This window comes from Heptranchias perlo, chromosome 25 (genome assembly GCF_035084215.1).
Source record: "Heptranchias perlo isolate sHepPer1 chromosome 25, sHepPer1.hap1, whole genome shotgun sequence".
NCBI classification, from domain to species: domain Eukaryota; kingdom Metazoa; phylum Chordata; class Chondrichthyes; order Hexanchiformes; family Hexanchidae; genus Heptranchias; species Heptranchias perlo.
Window position 1 is genome coordinate 29,618,154 of NC_090349.1, and position 19,585 is coordinate 29,637,738.

Genomic DNA, 19,585 nt, shown 5'->3' on the forward strand with positions numbered 1-19,585 from the left:
AGCAGTCTGTGCCCATGTGCAGTAAGACCTGGACAACATTCAGGCTTGGGTTGATGTGTGGTGTGAATGTCACTTCCCACTTAAGTGCCAGGCAATGACCATCTCCGATAAGAGAGAGAGTCTAACCACCTCCCCTTGACATTCAATGGCATTGCCATTGCTGAATTCCCCCACCATCAACATCCTGGGGGCCACCATTGACCAGAAACTTAACTGCACCAGCCCCATAAACACTGTGGCTACAAGAGCAGGTCAGAGGCTGGGTATTTTGCTGTGAGTGACTCACCTGACTCCCTAAAGCCTTTCCACCATCTACAAGACACAAGTCAGGAGTGTGATGGAATACTCTCTACTTGCCTGGATGAGCGCAGCACCAACAACACTCGAAGCTTGACACCATCCATCACGAAGCAGCCTGCTTCATTGGCACCCCTTCCATCACTTTAAACATTCACTCCCTTCACCGGTGCACTGTGGCTGCAGTGTGTACCATCTACAAGAGCCACTGCAGCAACATGCCAAGGCTTCATCAACAGCAGCTTCCAAGCCTGCCACCTCTACCACCTAGATGGACAAGGGCAGTAGGTGCATGGGAACACCACCACCTGCACATTCCCCTCCAAGTCACACTCCATCCTGACTTGGAAATATATCGCCGTTCCTTTGTGGTCGCTGGGTCAAAATCCTGGAACTCCCTACCTAACAGCACTGTGGAAGTACCTTCACCACACGGACTGCAGCAGTTCACCATCACCTTCTCAAGGGCAAGTAAGGATGGGCAATAAATGCTGGCCTTGCCAGTGACGCCCATGTCCCATGAATGAATAATAAAAAAAAACAGGAGGTCTCTGTGGAGTGGATATGAGGTTGGAAGCTCAGCTTGCGGTTGAATAGAACACAGAGACTGCAAACAGTCCGGTTTAGCCTAAGATAGTGGCTGGGGAGGGTGGAATTGGTAGGAAGGTTAGAGTTTGTGGCAGGGGGAAGTAACGATAGCCTCAGTCTTCCCAATGTTGAATCGGAGGTAGAGTTGGCTGGCACCAGGGTACATGTGGAAACTGATCTCCTGTCTGCGGATGCATTGGTCTGATTTAGATTTCCTGTTCCTCAAACAACTGGTCCAGAATCCCAGTAATCTGCTCATCAATAAAGCAATATTTTTTCAATCCCTGGTGTTTTTTTGTTTTGTTAAAATAGTTTATTTTAAATCACACTTCTCTAAATTTACAGGCGTTTGTTAGGATCCAATTTCCACCCCCCCCCCCTTAATTTCCCCCATTTTTTTGACACTTCAAAGTAGAACTCAGAAAAACCCTGGCTTTTATATCAATAAAAATTGACAATTGTTTAAAAATCACTATTTGGACTATTACTGAAAAATGTTGCTTTATTGATAAATTGAGACACCGGATCGGTTGTAGGAAGCACAGTAAATTTTAACAGTAAATCCAGCCAGAGACATGAGGAAAGGATAGAGAATAAGGCTGGATTCAAAGCTATTTTATTTTTAAAAAAATGATTGCATCTTTATTTTCCACAATTTTTCTCTTTACAACAAGATCCAATAATTTTAGAAAAGTTAGAGAGAGAGCATTATAGTTCAATATAAGCAAGTTTGAATGCTTAACAATTCATTACATCACACTGCATCTGTTTCTCTGCAGTGCCCCTTGGATACGAATGGATGGGTGCACGTGTTTGCAGCCTCTGCCCACGCTGCTGCTCAGGAGTTCTTTAAACAGAAGTAAAATGTGCCAGTTATATCTTGCAGAGCACTCAATGTAGCCGCATTTCCACATCTTCTTCACTAGGACACTTGTACTCCTCCGAGGAGTGAAACGCTGCTTTTGTAGGTCTCTCTTATTTCCGACGACGATAATTGGGACTTGGTTTGTACTGGTCACCCTGGCAAATCAGCAGAAAGTATTAAATGCAATGTAGATGATGTCCTCAAGTGCTGGAGTGGAGCTTGAGCCCACTCAGCCAAAGCTTATAATTAGGATGTGTATGGGAGATTTCCTGCTTTGGCAAATGCGTTTCAGAAAATTGCACACCCCAGTCTGTAGGTTCCTAATCACCATGGGACATGTGCCCACATTAGGTGCATCTACTGGTGGCTGCTGGAATCTCTTTTTTTTAAAAAAAAATAAAATTCCCCATTCGGGGGTTCAGGTCACTTGCCTGGCCTGGCATAGCCTGGTCTCCATCAGTAGGGTGCACACGCATCCTTGTGTCAGTATTGTCTCAGGATCAGCTGGAGGGGAGCAGACAAGATCAGTTTCTCCTGACCGGATATTGCAGAGGTAGTATTGAATTCGTTTATTTGGAAATACAAAAAAACTGACACTCCCAGTTGGCAACTGTGCTCAAACCTGATGCAATGAATAGCCCTGGGACCCAAACCGTCTGATTAACAGACAACAGCTTTATAAATTGTGCTGTAGGACAGGGTTGGTCTTGTGAAGAATTTTATAAAGTTCAGTATAGCTGAGTGTAGAACTTGTAGTGTTCTCCTTGGTAAATGTAGCAGAATACATGAATATTAACCACTTGGGCAAGGTAACTGGCCCTCTTGGAACAAGAGTCAGTGCCTTCAGGTGAAGGCAAGGAACGCAGAAAATTGTAGGACAACTACCACCCACCCCCCCCCCCCCCCCACCCAAAAAAAAAACAACCTTTAGCAACGCTGGGGCGTATTTACTAAGCAGCAGGACTAGCCCTGTCAGCGCAGAAGATGCGTGTGATGGTTAGGAAATCGGTGGGAAATTCCTTTCATTGGCCCCCTGATTTTGTGATCTGTGAACCACCACCATTCCCATTCACCCTAATCCCAATGATTTAGCTCAGTGTTATAGGATGCAAGTCTTGTGCTTGCATTCTTCCACACATTGGGTTCCCGACCTGATCTATTGTACTATGTGGAGATGCAGGAGTCAGACACTTTGCCATATGGAGGATAGACTCATTACAGGCCACTCTTGTGGCTCCTCCTAGTGGCCAGTTTCAGAACGGTATTGTCAACAGCCTGGGAAAGGTTGTATATCACTTTGCCTGGGAACAGTACATGGCATGGGGAAACTGAACAAAAGGAAGGGGAAGAAAAGAGGAAGTCTCATCGTAAATCAGAAAGTGCCCTAGCTAGTGTTTTATTATTTGGTTGGGCTTCAATAAAATGTAGCCCTGATAAAAACAATTATGTTGCTAAAGCCAAGGTGACTGCATGAGCCATATGTTATTGTTAATTCTTCATAATCTTTGAAGCTTAAACAGAAATACAAGAGAAACAAATTTGTTGGCAATTAAATTGTTGCAATATGGCTGAACCAGGCTGTTTGCAACTATGTTGTCTTATTTGAACCTGAAATGAGCTTCTGACCACATATCAGCTCCATCACCAAGACCGCCTTCTTCCACCTCCGTAACATCGCCCGTCTCCGCCCCGTCTCGGCTCATCTGCTGAAACCCTCGTCCATGCCTTTGTTACCTCTAGACTTGACTATTCCAATGCTCTCCTGGCCAGCCTCCCATCTTCCACCCTCCATAAACTTCAGCTCATCAAAGCTCTGCTGCCCGTATCCTAGCTCGCACCAAGTCCCATTCACCCATCACTCCTGTGCTCGCTGGCTTACATTGGCTCCCGGTCCGGTAACACTTCGATTTTAAAATTCTCATCCTTGTGTTCAAATTTCTCCATGGCCTCGCCCCTCCCTATCTCTGTAACCATCTCCAGCATCCCCGATTTTAATTGTTCCATCATTGGCGGATGTGCCATCAGCTGTCTAGGCCCTAAGCTCTGGAATTCTCTCCCTAAACCTCTTCCCCCCCCCCCCCCCCCTCCCCCCCCTCTCTCTCTCTCTCTCTCTCTCCCCTTTAAGACGCTCCTTAAAACCTACCTCTTTGACCAAACTTTTGGTCACCTGTCTTAATATCTCCTTATGTGGCTCGGTGTCAAATTTTGTTTGAAAATCGCTCCTGCAAAATGCCTTGGAATGTTTTACTATGTTAAAAACACTATATAAATGCAAATTGTTGTTGTCCTGCAGAGTTCACATCGTTCTGTATAGAGCGGAATGTTATAAAAACATTAGTGTTTATTAATCAATTGAGAGCCAATAAGTCTGAAGCTTGAATTTTCTATTCCATTATTATGATAGATCTGCGATATTTAATTCTTACCAATGTTTGCAAGTTTGGCATTTCTTTTCAAGGACCTAGGCAAGTAGCACTTTTGGACATAAGGTTTCGCCTTGGAACTTAAATCTCCAGTGGATTGCAGGAAAATGTGCAGTCTGTTGGAGCAAAAAATTTTGCACACCATTGTCTAATGATACAAAATAAAATTATGACTGATTTCCCATCTTTCCCCCACTTTAAGGGCCAGTAAAACATTGAGAAAGGCAGGGCATAAGAAATCCAGTTTCTTAATAGATGTCCATACCACCTATTTGTAATATTGGGTCCATTGCTTTTTTGAAAATAGTAGCAGAGTGGTGTGCAAGTAAAGACAGCATCGTTGATCCTGGGTACAACCCTGGATTATGTACTAACAACATAGGGGTCCAGTTACAAGGAATACAATTTTTTCACGTAGTTTAACCTGGATGCACCTTTCAGCTATGCCAGTATAAATCCTGGAAAATTGTGTGCATAGCTAGATTATGTTGTTTTGGCCTCACTTGCATAGATTCACCAGCAATAAGTGCTTCCAGCACCATTGGAAAAACTTTACAGCAATATTGGATGGATTATAAACTGAGTGAAATCTGGTGTGGCATCTGATCTCTGTGCCATTTTGTAATCAGTTATGCCCACCTTATGTCCGTTTATCGGATCTAACAGGTTGTAAAATTTACCTTGCCGTATTTAATATCAGATTTTGAATTAGGTATTAAGTGCAGATGAAGATTAAGTGCCACTTATTAATTTGATGCAGGCTAAACAACTAATCATGGACAAAGGAACAGGCCATTTAACCCCTCAAGCCTGTTCCGCCATTCTGCTATAGCTGATCTGTATCTCAACTCCATTTTCTCATCTTTGCTCCATATCCCTTGAAACCCTTACCTAATAAAAAATCTAGTCGATCTCAGTCTTGAAAATTTCAATTGATCCAGCATCAGCAGCTTTTTGGCGGAGACTTCCAGATTTCTATTACCCGTCGTGTGAAAAAGCGCTTCCTGATTTCACTCCTAAGTGGCCCAGCTATAATTTTCAGATTGTGCTCCCTTGCTCTGGAATCCCCCAGTAGAGGAAATAGCTTCTCTGTATGTGTTCTATCAAAACCTTTTAATATTTTACACACCTCAATTAGATCACTCCTCAACCTTCTAAACTCAAGAAAATACAAGCCAAGCTCTTCCTAACTGAAACAGCTGCAAATATTGTAGCAATTACAGATCCGGGGTGGACTGTGCTTTTGAAGTGCCATCACTATAGGAGGTGGTTGTCATGTTTCCAAATAAAAAGGCTTTCAACATAAAAGGTATGAGCCAGTCCAGGAAATAGTAAAGGAAAACACAATTCTTACCTGACTTCTGCAATCTGCTGCCGAATCATTTTCACATACTCAAAACTATCAAAGCAGCAGATGTCGTACACAAGCACATATGCGTTTGCGTTTCTAATACCTCTGCACCGAGAATCAGACCATTCCTCCAAAACAAGAACAAAGAAACATTGTCAGTGTTAGACAGACAGCTGCTATAACACATTACCAGCTATCATTCACTTTCTCAATTTTTAGTTGTGCAACATAAAATATTTAAAATCAATTAGTTACAAGCTGATTTGAACATAGGATAGACATGACTTAATTTTATTTATGGCTATCCTCTATTTTGCTCTCTCTCCTTTCCCCTTCTGGCTGCTTGTTTCAGTATGTACTTCCTTCAGCTGAGAACAAGCAGGTCACAGCCCATGACTTCTGAGGTTAAAGTTATCCAGACAATGCAGTGCTGCTTCACACGGTTACTCAGCCTTCATGAGATGTTCCACCTGGTGACCTAGCTGAAAATTAAATTAATTTTGTAAAGACTGCAGTGATGTGAAGGAAACACCATAGGACTGGGTGGCATGAAACACAGGAACTCATTTTGACTAAAACCATACAGATAAAAACATTTCACCTTCAGATGTGGCTATAAATGAATAGAATATAAACTTCAGTGCCTTAATTTAGGAGGTACGTCCTCCCAAACTGGCAGGTGGTGACAAAACAAGTCAGAGACATTTGCCATTGTTTTCTGTGATTTGTGTTTGCACAAGAACAGGGGCAGACTGGCTTACCTGGAAGAGCAAGAGACTCTTCAGGATTCTCACAGCAAAAGGGGAGCTCCAATAATACAGCACTATGGAACCATTCACTGAGGGCACTCATGATTGGAAAATTGCAAGTGTCATTCCATTATTTATGAAGGGTGGGAGGAAGAAACCAGGTAATTAAAGTTGTGGGGAAGTTACTGGGATCAGGGATAGAGTGACTGAGCACTTGGACAAGTATGAGCTGATCAAAGAGAGTCAGCATGGATTTGTGAAGGGTAGGTCATGTCTGACTAATCTAGTTGAATTTTTTGAGGCGGTCACTGGCATGGTGGATAGGGGAGTATTCCTGGATGTTGTCTCTTTGGACTTCCTGAAGGCATTTGAAAAGGTTCCGCATAAGAGATTATCAAAAATGAAAGTACACAAATTGGAGATATCCTTGTGACATGGGTTAGTAATTGGTTGGAAGGAAGGAGACAGAAAGTAGGGTTAAAGGGAACATTCTCTGATTGGTGGGAAGTGACATGGTGTTATTGAGGGATCTGTACTGGGGCCTCAATTATTAATGACTTGGATGTAGGAATAGAGAGTTGTATATCAAAGTTTGCAGATGACACTAATTTAGGAGGCACAGTAAGATGTGTAGATGGGAGCAGGCAGTTACAAAGAGACAAAGACAGAATAAGCGAGTGGGCAAAACTATGGCAGATGGAGTTCAATGTGGGAAATGTGACGTCATCCACTTTAGATCTGGGAAAGTTAAATCAGAATAATTTCTTAATGCTGAGAGACTGGGAGCTATGGAGGAGCAAAGAGATTTAGGTGTCCATGTACACAAATGACTAAAAGCTAATGCACAGGTACAAAAATATAATTTGCTCCCTGAAATAAATTCACCCTAACCTTAAGCCCAAGCCCAAGCAAAATCCTCAACACAAATCCCAACCTTAAACTGGGAAAATATTATTTCCGAGGGCAGTACCAGCAGGCAACAAGACCAACAGGAGTTGCATCAACACCAGTGGCAGCAGATAAAAACCTGATATAAAGTTAAAAAGGTAAACTTATCTGCAATAGTAATGGAAAATCACTGGTCTGGGAGCACATGGCAGTGAGTCAGAAGAATTAAGAATGAAGCTGGTGTGTGACAGTCCTTTCTTAATCTCGTGCAATCCTATAGCCAATGAAAAAAGCCTACTTTGGAAATCTTGTCAGAAAATGAAGAATTAATACTATAAATAGCCCTTAAGAGAAGAACCTCAACATCCCAGTCCACTTTGATGCCTGTTATGGAACTTTTCCATAATGAAAGCCAACACTTTTTCAGAAGGGTGGGGTGGGGAGGGATTTTAAAAAAGATGCCCAAAAGCAGATTTATATACGACTAGTGACTTTATTGAGTTCCAGCTATCTGGTTCTACGGCAATCTGAAATTTGGCAAATAATTGTAATTGCTGTTTATGACTGTTCAAACACTGTACAGCAAGATACAGTTTGTTGTTTCTTTGCAACCTGATTGAAATCATTTGGTGCAATTTATGTAGCTGGTGCTCATTTATCATGTTCCGATAATATCTGAGAGATACACCCCTGAGTTCTGGGAGTTAATTAGTTTGACCGTTGATGCGACCTTTCCCTTAGCAACGGTTGAATACATACTAATGTTCTGCATCTTCTTAATCTCCTGGAATCAGGAAAGAGTGGAGGTTTGGATCACAAGTGGCTTGTATAAAGAATGCTAAAAGCACTTTCCATAAGTAGATGTTTTCTATTAGTAGGTAAATTGGGTTGATAATTTTAAAACTTACTTACATGTACCAAATACCAAGCTACATGTTCTCCTGTTTTCCCACTAAATCAGAAGATCAGTTCAAAGAAAAAAAGGTAAATTTTAATAATCAAAAAGTACTATGCGGAATTAGACTACAGTAAAATGTAATTAACTTTATTAAAGTGCAGCGCAATTTTGCCAAATGGTCATTAGGAGCTACACCTTAAGATTCTCACGAAAGCAGTCACATGTGAAGTTACATTTTATAAGAATTTTAAAAAAGCTCAAAAACAATCAAATGGTTAGCAACTTGCACCTTGGACAACTATAAATGCATAATCCTAATGGTTCTATTAAGTGGAAAAAAATGGACCATAATGTTGACATACGTTTAGTTGGAGAACTGGATGGTATCACAGAATGTAACACTCTGCTTCATCTCTTAGGTTTTGAATCCAAGGCAGACTGATGGGAGAAAAATTTTCCCCCTCTGATGTCTGGAAGGGTTACACATGGAATGAGATTGGCTAGTGGACAGCCTCAGCCCAGCTCAAAGGGGTAAGAAGCCAGTGTAAAGCTATTTACAATTTAACACTGATTACCACTAAAAGGGCAGTGCCAATCAGAGATGCCACAAGGATAGTTGGCGAGGGAATATAAATGTCACACCAATGCCGGAGGGAATGCTTTTCTGTCCTATCCACCTAATGATGTCCTCTTTACTCTTTCTCTCACAAAGGCTGCAAACATATTGGGGTATGTTCTTTAGACACTGGCAGACCTCTAGTACCTTGTCCGTACGGCCATTCTTCATGTGTGAGCCTAGACAGGGAGTATAGACAAGCTAATCCACTGAGAGTTGGTATCATAGCTGAGTCCAGCCCTGTCCCCACCCTACAGCCAGAAATGCACTCTTGCACAGCATTATTAGATAGCAATCAAGTGCAGGAATACTGGCTGATTTTCCCCTCTCTAGCTCAGGGTGGTACAAAGTAATGGTTAGGCCAGTTAGAAGATTGTGTGCAGTTTTGGGTGCTCCATTATAGAAGGGACATTCAAGCCATGGAGTGTTTACCATGTATTCATTAGGATGATACAGAGATGGGAAGCTATAGTTATGAGGAGAGACTTGAGATGCTGGGATTATTTTCACTGGAGCAGAGAAAGCTAAGAGGAGATTAATAGAGGGTTTTGAAATTATGAAAGGTTCCAATAGAATAAATATGGAAAGACTGGGGCTGAAATTGGTCTCGGGCAATAGCACAAAATGGGTGATAGCGAATTGGCAGCTCGTTTTACACCCCGCCCGATTTTATTTTCCATTGAATTCATTCACCCGTTTTGCGCCACTGCCCAAGACAAATTTCACCCCCGTTATTTCCTCTAGCTGGGGAGTCAGTGACAATGGGTCATCAATTTAAAATTGTCACTAATAGAATGAGGAGAGACACTAAGAGAAATGTTTTAAAGTAGAGTTATAGCATGGAATAGTCGAGGCAGAGATAATTCCATCTTTTTAGGGAAAAAGTGGGTACGCATTTAAACAGAGGAAGATTTGGGTTATGGGGAGACCTGGGTAGTAGAACTAGTTTTGGATTGCTCCAGCAAAGAACCAAAACAGATACAATGGACCAAGTGACCTCCTTATGTGCTGCAAACTTCTATGGTACTAAGGAGATTTACTAGCTATTTAATATGTATTAATATTTAGAGTCTTGGTGCAGAGAGTTCAGGATAACTTGGGGAAAGGAATGGCACTCTATCCTGTCCCTGGATTAGTTATTACATAATTTCTTAATCTTAACTGTTCCTCAGCTTTCTGATAGCCTTAAATTTAATACAGGGGGCTGTAATTGGTTGAGACCACATGACTGCATATCCATGTTTGCTATAGAATGAATGCTTTTATTTTTGATAATTGAACATAAGCTTGTGGGACTTTGATTTCATTGATGTTAGCCTATGCTTCTCAGTTAATAGCTGCTGAGAAATGTGCTGACACTGAGAATGAAATTAATTAGCCAGGTGATTTTGTTTTGACCTTACTCAATTTTTATTTGAAGGCTTCAGCAGCTTTTTCAACAGTTTTTCCATGGTACCAATTTGCTATGAGAGCTTTAGCGTAAGTATTCACTTTCAAGTCCTTTGCAAAACCTCATCTGGGACAATGTGAAGGCCAATACGCATGGAACTCATTGGAAATCTATTACCTGTAAGGCCGAGGGTTAGAGGTGCAGCAGGTGGCATGAAATTGGTTTGATATGTGTGGTAGAGAGAGTAATTGAACCAGAAGCGCTTAAGGCATAAAGCTATCACTGAGCTCCAGATTCACAAGCAGGTTTAACTGGGCTTCAGTACAAGGGGATTGAAATTGTTCCTGTAATTATATCTATCAACTGAATAAAGAGTTATAGGTAGTGCAGCAAATTGTGGAGAAGGGGCTACAAGTGTTTGTTCACCTGTAGCACTACTTCTAAAATTCCTCCCTTCTAAAACATTGTTGATCACACATACTGCACTTGATCAGAGCTGACATTAGACCAGCAGAAAGAATGGGAAGGTGTGGGAGGTGAACTCAAACAGAGCATGTGGGGCAATGGGGAAATACAGACAACTGAGAGTGCATAGCAAACCCCAAACTGGCCTAATGGGAATGCTGCAAACATCATGTTATAATCAGTAACGTCTCTGTGATACTGCACATCTTAACATGAGAAGGTAGAATTGAAGAGCAACACTACACTACTCAATTTAGTGATCATGTTAACATTGCATTGTAAACAATTATAGACACAGAATCAGCATATTACTAACAGGACCGCTTAAAATGGATTAAATCTGCCAATGTTCAACCTGCTATTATCATGGCATGATTGTTTTTTACTTTGCCACAGAATTCAGGCTTTGAAATTCAGAACCCAGAAAGAATCCCTGAACATCACGTGTACAGGCATTACTCTTTCTACAGTAAACTCGGGAGTGGGCTACTGTTGATCTAGTTTTGCAACTGAACAATAAAGGGTCATTCATTCAGCATTCCAGTGCTAAGTATGCACTGGCAGTGTCTGTAGGTGGCCTTTGGAATCCAATGCTGATTTTCATGATCTTCTGGGGGAAGTCTTACATAAGAATATTCTTCAACTAATGCTATTCTCTGTATGTCAGCTAATCATTGGTACTGAGGCACATGGCTGTGAAAAGCCAACTGGAATAATGACCCACAAGTTACAACGTTGGGTTATAAGAAAGAAAGAATTGCATTTATATCGTGCCCTTCACGACCTCAGGGCATCCCAAAGCACTTTACAGCCACTTAAGTACTTTTTAAAAGTGTAGTCACTGTTGTAATGTAGGAAATGTGGCGGCACATTTGCACACAGCAAGATCCCACAAACAGCAATGAGATAAATGACCAGATAATCTGACTTTAGATGTTGGTTGAGGGATAAATATTGGCCAGGACACTGGGGAGAACTTCCCTGCTCTTATCCTAATAGTGCCGTGAGATGCTGTGAGATCTTTTATGTCTACCTGAGAGGGCAGACAGGGCTCGATTTAACGTCTCATCCGAGACGGAGAAGCAGCAAAGCATATTCTTCTCCATCTATTATTCCACATGACTGGACAAGATATTGGAAAAAAGAGAAACCCAAGCTGATTTATTATTATTCCTTTTGTAGAACATGTTTGATTACTTGCATGCTTTGTCATTTTTTTTTCTTAATGTAAAATAATTTTTTTAATGACAAATATACATCTAAGGTTTTCAGACATCCCAATCTCAGATGCATCACTTAATTGGGTGTTCTTTATAGTACAATGTAAAATGTTGCACTCCTGCCACATTTCTCCATTAACCATGAGATCTAATTCCCTTCTCACACTTTGCAGTCCTGTTCCATGAGTCAGTGGATATGTAGCTGAGAGCTGGTGATAAGCCCTATAAGGACAGCAAGAGGAACTGCCACAAACAATCCTGTCAACACAGGCTGTATTTGTATTTACACAAAGCAGAATAGTTGCCAATAGAGAGCTGAGCACATGCAGGGCCTTGTGGGCACAACAGGGATCTCACGCTTTCAGTTGGGCCATTAAGCACAAAAATTGCACACTTTGTTGCATCAACAAAGTTTGGGAGATTTTAGATAGTTAAGCAGCTCATAAACTGCTTGCCAGGCAGCTAAACATTATTGTTGGTGCATTCTGATTGGCAAACTATTCCTGGTTTCTAAATAAATCAATTAAAAACAAATTGTACTGTTCAAATACCTTCCTGCAAGTTCATTATCAGGCAGGGGTGAAGTGGAGGGTACTTGGCTATACTGATTATAATCACTTTTTACTTTTGGAAGCAAAAGTATGCCCACTTGTTGGCAGTAGTTCAGCAAAGGGTATACTGTATATGCCCACTTGTTGGCAGTAGTTCAGCAAAGGGTATATTGTATTTTCATTTTTTGCAGGCTAAGGTATGAATGAAGATTGAACATTTGTGTTATCCGTTGTCCTGATCAATATGTTTTCCCCATACCTATACACCGTTTAATACTTGCTCGCTTTATATACATCCAGTTATAACCCACATTCACGTACAGTCCCCATTACATAAAATGCTTAATCCTTATTCATTTTATGTCATATTTTAAGACAGAAAATGTTTTGCCCTCACAAGCATAATGAAGTATAAATCCCCAGACCCTACTCCTACAAGATAAATCCAATATATGATGTACAGCAGACCCACTTCTAAAATTGCCACACCACTGGCGAGAGGAAAAACACACTCTTACAGTTTTTTTGGATAAAAGAATAATTTCAGCTCCAACTGCCGCCTGAAAAGGTGAAATGTACGTATTTCGTCGCTTAAATATAATTCTATTCCCCATCGGATTTTCTCTGTAAAACCACGGTCCCCGTGCCTTTTATTTTGTTTGGGGCGCTCTGGTTAGCACTTCATCTCATCCACATTAAGCAAATTTCAGCCCAGCTATTTGTGTTCATATAAAAACGGGTGGAAATTGTTAAATCGGTTTCACGCTGCTTTTGCGGGACCGTGGACATTAACGGTGGGAGGTTAGACCCTTAACCCCGTAATGTTCAGGTTTCACTTTCAGAAGGGCTAAAACCAGGGTGGAATTTGTGACACGGTAAAATATCAATAAACTGGAAAGAGACACAATGGGGGCGAGAAGTTTGATGGAAAGACTCCACAGTCAGGGGGCAGGAAGAGCAAAAAGCTGCATTTCCCCTACCTGGGCGCGGGTTGATGGAAATGTTGGGATCTGCGGCACATCCACGATCTTCAAATCGTACATGGTATTGTTCAAAATCACTGAAGGTCTGTGAACGTACCTTGTCCTGGTCGGGGTGTACACTTGGTTGAAGTCATTGTAAAGAAACTGGCGGATTATGGCCGTTTTACCCACTCCAGGAGATCCAAGCACGGCGATTGTAAAGGTACCGACCATTGTTCCACATACTCCTCTCAAGAGACAGATGTTGGCGATCAGATAGAGACTGGAATGAAATCTCAGGCTGGGGATTGCATTGCTCGCTGTTTGATTCCGGAGGCTCGGTGCCCTCGCTCCTCTCTGAAGACGGTCCGAAGTATCTCAGCCTTCCAGCGAGCAGCAAGGTGCTTAGGGCGAAAGTCTAGTTTGCCCTTCGCAGAGATGGACCGGATCAGAGGGAGTCGGGAAAAGTTAGGACTCTCTGTGCACAAGTCACATGAAGGGAGCTGGATTCTGCCGCGGATAAATCTGCGCCAGATCTCGCCCTTTTAACCTCGCGAAGTGGGTAACCTCTCCTCGAATGCTGGTTTATGGAGGAAGAGGTTACTTTGGATCGACCAAATCTCAGCCCCCTCATCGAGACTCCATTCTTGGTTTGTTCTTCAGATCACTTAGATACCAAGACAAGTCATTCAAATAAACCTTATTTGAAATTACTTCGAATTACATAACGGAACTTTAGCACCAAACCCTCACGGCGGGGAAAAAAAGATAAAGTAACTAAAACGAATGTATAAATGATTCTAGAATTGATACGGTTTGATCTTGTCCATTTAGTAACAGGCTGTGCCTCTACCTGCTCTTATGGATATTTAGCAAACTGTCCAGTTAAAAAATCACCCCGACCACAGGCGACCTTGTAACATTAAATGGTTAGAGGGCATATTTCCCCTAGTTATCCAGACTTGAAGTAAAATGTTTTTTTCTCCTGCCAGAGAAGCTGGAATACCCCGAGGCTGTCACAGACCGCGTGTTATAGGTTCAAGTCCAGCGTGAGTGGAGCCCTCAGCGGGTCTAATTCTCCACAATCCGGAGTTACAAATCCTTAACTTGTCGTGATTTAAAAGCGGACGGCGAGCAGGCCTGTCTGTTTTCTCAGATTAAGTTACAGGGTTTCACTTTTGAAGTTGCCAAATAGTAATTTACTTTCCATTAGCTTAGGTGCAATTTTTAAAAGTGAATTAAACTTCACGCATTGGATCCTTACCGAAGATCAATGTCAACGAAACAAGAATCAATGTGACCCGTGTTAAACACTTTGAAAAGGAAAAAAAAATTGCAGGGCTAGAGGCAAAGAGCAGGGGAGTGGGTCTAATTGGATAGCTCTTTCAAAGAGCCAGCACAGGCACGATGGGCCGAACGGCCTCCTTCTGTGCGCTAAGATTCTATGTTTCATTTATGTGTTTCCCCGAATGTGTACACACATTTAGAATAGGGTGTTATCCTAGAGGTTGTTATAATAGCAGTGTTGATGATCATTTGTTTTTATTTAATGAAGAGGTAGTTTGAGTGTGAAATGGATCCGGCTGAAAAGTGTATACAGTCGTCCTCATGTGTCCAGGCCAATGGGGTGGGGTCGGACAAGTTAATGCCACCAGCACGCCTACACGCCCCCCACCCCCTCCAAGAAGGAGGGCACCAGAAATTTAAAAAAAACTTTCTAAGAAATGCTTGTAAATAAAAATGACCCTTTTTAGAGGTTAGGCCCAATAAATCAGTCCATATCTTGTGCCGACTGGATGCAGGAAGCTTCAAGTTTTTTTAATTCATTCATGGGATGTGGGTGTCGCTGGCAAGGCCTATTGCCCATCCTTAATTGCCCTTGAGAAGGTGGTGGTGAACCAGTGGTCCCCCAATATAGTCAGCATGGCAGTAAAATCACTGGTCTGGTCAGCCTGATACTGTCCTCATCATTATGGGTAAGGACGGAATGGATAAAGGAGCATCTGAAGATTATGAAACAAACTTGATGGAACTTAATGCAAAACACTCTGCTTGTGGGCAGGCATCAGGTGTGAAACACATAAAATTGTGTAATAGATGTGTTATAACTAGAAATCAGTTAAACAGAAGCTAGAAGAGGGATTCTTAAAAACGACAAAATAGGCTAAGAAATTAGTAATTTTTTTGAACTTTCGTTAACAGCACTGGATTATCATGCTTGGCTTTCATTTACTGTTGAAGCTAGGATTCAGTCAATTAACTAACAGAAGCATCATCAGTGACTTCTTTCTTTCTCTCTCTTCAAGCCATTAAGTTCACCACTTCACTCTATTACATATTCATCACAGACTCCAAGGTATAGTCTGCTGTACTCAAATCTTATAGGGCCAGATTTTGCTGTAGGAGGGAATCTACCCTTAGTTATACCTGCCCTTGCACATTTAGGTTTTTAATTTTTTTGTGCGGCAAGTTGCTGAAAGTGCGAGGTGATAATGTCGCAGCGAGGGAAACAGGGCATCTAGGACCTGAGTGAACAGGGCAAGCAACCGGGTATCTCCTTAACCAATCAGATTGAAAGATTGTGAAATAAACGCACAAAGACTGTGAAGGAAGTGTAAATTAGAGTGGGTGAATTCAATGTCAAATCAGGTACAGAAAGAGAAATAAAGAGAGGGAAAGAAAGATTGAATTAAGGGAGAGAGAAAACACACTCAGAAAGGAAAAGTTTTAAAAAATTTAAATTAAAATTTTAAATTTAAAAAATCTCCAACAATTAAAAGCCAAAGCAATGAGACTCCACACTTGTAATAGTTAATTTTCAGTGCCAGACAGGTTGTTTGGCAGTAATTAACGCTTATCATGTCATTAAAAGGGTATTTAGAGTGGAATGGACAAGACTTTCTGCGGTGAGTTTAGTTCGTATCTACCACGCAAATACAGCAACTTCACACTGTTCAATGGTGAGCCAGACAATGAGATGCAGTTTTCGCGAAGCTAATGGTGGAGTGGCGCAACTCGGACAGCAACTTTTGGAGTTTTGAGTTTAACCGCGCATCCGCCCCTCGGCTGAAGTTGCTGTACCATTTGCGTATAAATAATAGTGAGCGCCATTAGCCTCATCGTTATTTTGACAGGAAAATCTGGGCCAGTCAAAGATAAGGCAATTACTAATGTGCAGATCTTGGAAAAAAACGCAAACAAATGATTGGGCTTCTCTACACAGTAGACAGTCGGTTGTCAATAAACAGAGCAAATCTTGATGGCCTTTTCTATTTGTTTTCCTCTCTCTGGACAGTTTATAAATCCTTATATTATTAGAACTTTATTTATTTTCTACTATTCTGATCCAGCTTACTTTAGTATAATATGCAACTCTTGCAAAGACCATTTTTTTCATATTCCAACTAAGAATGGTCATCTGTAATCACATGGCTTCTGGGTGAGATTTTCTTGAATATCACAAACAAAGATTGAATTCTGCTCACTTGAACTGTCACAAAGACTACTTCCCCACAAGAAAACACCAGGAAGCAGCTTAAATTTGTTTATTGTACAGCTACAGGAAAGCAGTTTTTAAAGCTGTAGGCCTAAGCATGTTCCATAGGTAATTGTGGAGTAGCATTTTTATTTGCTGCTCTTCCTCTTGCATAGGGTAAAATGTAAAAAAAAATCACATTTACATCTGCCTTCGAACTCTGTATGAGTTCAAAGACAAAAGAATTATTTTAAATACCCATTTATTTTTCACTGGGTTTAATCATAAGCACTGTTTATTCTATTGTCATCCTGACTGAGATCAGCTAATCCAACACTAACTACGTATCAAACCTCGGGCATCCCAGGTCTGTACTAAACAATGTGATCCATTTACCCACTGAGTCATCATCGACAAATTTGAATTTAGATAATCTGTTTTAGTAATGTTAGTTGAAGGATAAATGTTGGCCATGACACCAGAACTGCCCTGCTCCGCTTTGAATAGTGTCATGGGATCTTTTACATCCACCTGAGGGCAGATGGGGCCTTAGTTTAACGTCTCATCCGAAAGACGACACCATCGATAGTGCAGCACTCCCTCAGTATTGCACTGAAGTGTTGGCCTAGAATATGTACTGAAGTCTCTGGAGTGGAGCGTGAACACATGACTTTCTGACTTAGAAGCAAGAATGCTACCACTGAGCAAAATTGACACTGTGGCTCTTCTTTGCACTGCCTCCAGTGCTTCATTGTATCCCTTGTGTCTCGGTGACAAGAACTGGACACACTACTCAAAGTGGGATCTGACTAGAGCACGTCTTCCTCTGACTTATGTTCTACTGATTTGGCCATGTAGTTCAACATTTAATTAGCTTTGTTGATTGCTGCACTGCTAAATCATTATGAACAGCCCAAGTTTACAACAGCTGTACACCCCATGGGCACAGCCTTAATTCACTCCACTGGCTGACACGTCAATTCAACCAGCCAGAGTTGCTACCAGTTTTTATTTCCTCAAATTTTCTCCCCTCCTCTCCCGACGGCACTAAGTCATATTGAAGTACAGTTCTACAGGTACCAACCACCCACTGATACTTTTGCCCAAGTGCCCTTTCTTCATTTGGGAGCCTAGCTGATAAGTGTCAGTAGATTACTCGACCATGAGTCCATAATGCGTAAATTGTATATGGTCTTCAGGAAGGAATAACAATGTCTTTTTTAATTCAAATTTTCTTACATTTAAAAAGCTGTTTTTATCAACTTTCTTATCTCTTATTTTCCTGAAGTTGTTGACAACTTTCTGGGATACAGTTCCATGGGTGTTGGCTTCCCACCAGCACCGTACCCAAGAAGTCTTTTTTTCATATGTGAGCCTAGGCAGCAAGTGTCAGTGGCTACTCAAACTTGGATCATTGAAACCTAACCTGATCCTATCTTCATTTACGTCCACAGGTACATTGACAGCAGGGATCAATGGACAGGAATCAGAAAAGAAAATCCCACCTGATTTTCCCATCCCTAACTCAAATATTTTTTTTTATATTCATGAGATGTGGGCGTCGCTGGCAATGCCAGCATTTATTGCCCATCCCTAATTGCCATTGAGAAGGTGGTGGTGAGCCACCTTTTTGAACCGCTGCAGTCCGTGTGGTGAAGGTTCTCCCACAGTGCTGTTAGGTGGGGAGTTCCAGGATTTTGACCCAGAGACGACGAAGGAATGGTGATATATTTGACGTGGAGGGGAACGTGCAAGTGGTGCTGTTCCCAGTTGCCTGCTGCCCTTGTCCTTCTGGATGGTAGAGGTCGCAGGTTTGGGAGGTGCAATCAAAGAAGCCTTGGCGAGTTGCTGCAGTGCATCCTGTGGATGATACATACTGCAGCCACGGTATGCCAGTAATGAAGGGAGTGAATGTTTAGGGTGGTGGATAGGGCTGCTTTGTCCTGGATGGTGTCGAGCTTCTTGAGTGTTGTTGGAGCTGCACTCATCCAGGCAAGCGGAGAATATTCCATCACACTCCTGACTTGTGCCTTGTAGATGGAGGAAAGGCTTTGGGGAGTCAGGAGGTGAGTCACTCGCAGCAAAATACCCAGCGATGTTAATGCCGCTGAATGTCAAGGGGAAGTGGTTTTATCTCTCTCTTGTTGGAGATGGTCATTGCCTGGCACTTGTCTGGCACGAATGTTACTTGCCACTTATCAGCCCAAGCCGGGATGTTGTCCAGGTCTTGCTGCATGCGGGCACGGACTGCTTCATTATCTGAGGGGTTGCGATTGGAACTGAATACTGTGCAATCATCAGTGAACATCCCCTTTTCTGACCTTATGATGGAGGGAAGGTCATTGATGAAGCAGCTGAAGATGGTTGGGCCTAGGACACTGCCCTGAGGAACTCCTGCAGCAATGGCCTGGAGCGGAGATGATTGGCCTCCAACAACCACTACCATCTTCCTTTGTGCCAGGTATGACTCCAGCCACTGGAGAGTTTTCCCCGATTCCCATTGACTTCAATTTTACTAGGGCGCCTCGGTGCCACACTTGGTCAAATGCTGCCTTGTCAGGGGCAGTTACTCTCACCTCACCTCTGGAATTCAGCTCTTTTGTCCACATTTGGACCAAGGCTGTAATGAAGTCGGGAGTCGAGTGGTCCAAACATAGGTCCCTACTGCTGCCCTGCGTTATTCAGCACAAACCAAGTGCTCAACCTAGGACCTCCTTGGTCTGTATAGCTCACTGCTTTAACCAGCAAAACCATGAGTCATTTTTATATATTCTTTATAACGAGAATACCAGAGGCATATTCAATGCTGTAAACCATTCAAGCCTGTTAGAATCCCAACTGAAATTA

At 42.0% G+C, this 19,585-nt stretch overlaps 1 protein-coding gene across 3 annotated transcripts; it reads right to left on the minus strand.

Annotated features, from left to right (window-relative positions):
- Nucleotides 1-1,499: 1,499 nt before the first annotated feature.
- Nucleotides 1,500-14,232, minus strand: rasl10a (RAS-like, family 10, member A). Of its 3 annotated transcripts, none has more exons than XM_068006320.1 (4): nucleotides 13,382-14,210; nucleotides 8,074-8,113; nucleotides 5,528-5,652; nucleotides 1,500-1,905 (listed from the first exon to the last, which is right to left on the minus strand). In XM_068006320.1, exons 1-4 carry the CDS (start codon nucleotides 13,495-13,497, stop codon nucleotides 1,635-1,637), a joined length of 552 nt encoding a protein of 183 aa, XP_067862421.1. In that variant the 5' UTR covers nucleotides 13,498-14,210; the 3' UTR covers nucleotides 1,500-1,634. The 3 variants fall into 3 exon arrangements, with proteins under 3 accessions (XP_067862421.1, XP_067862420.1, XP_067862422.1); XM_068006321.1 differs by lacking the exon at nucleotides 8,074-8,113 and adding an exon at nucleotides 4,177-4,289 and having other exon boundaries at nucleotides 1,830-1,905; nucleotides 13,282-14,232; XM_068006319.1 differs by lacking the exon at nucleotides 8,074-8,113 and having other exon boundaries at nucleotides 13,282-14,207.
- Between the last annotated feature and the right edge of the window lie 5,353 nt (nucleotides 14,233-19,585).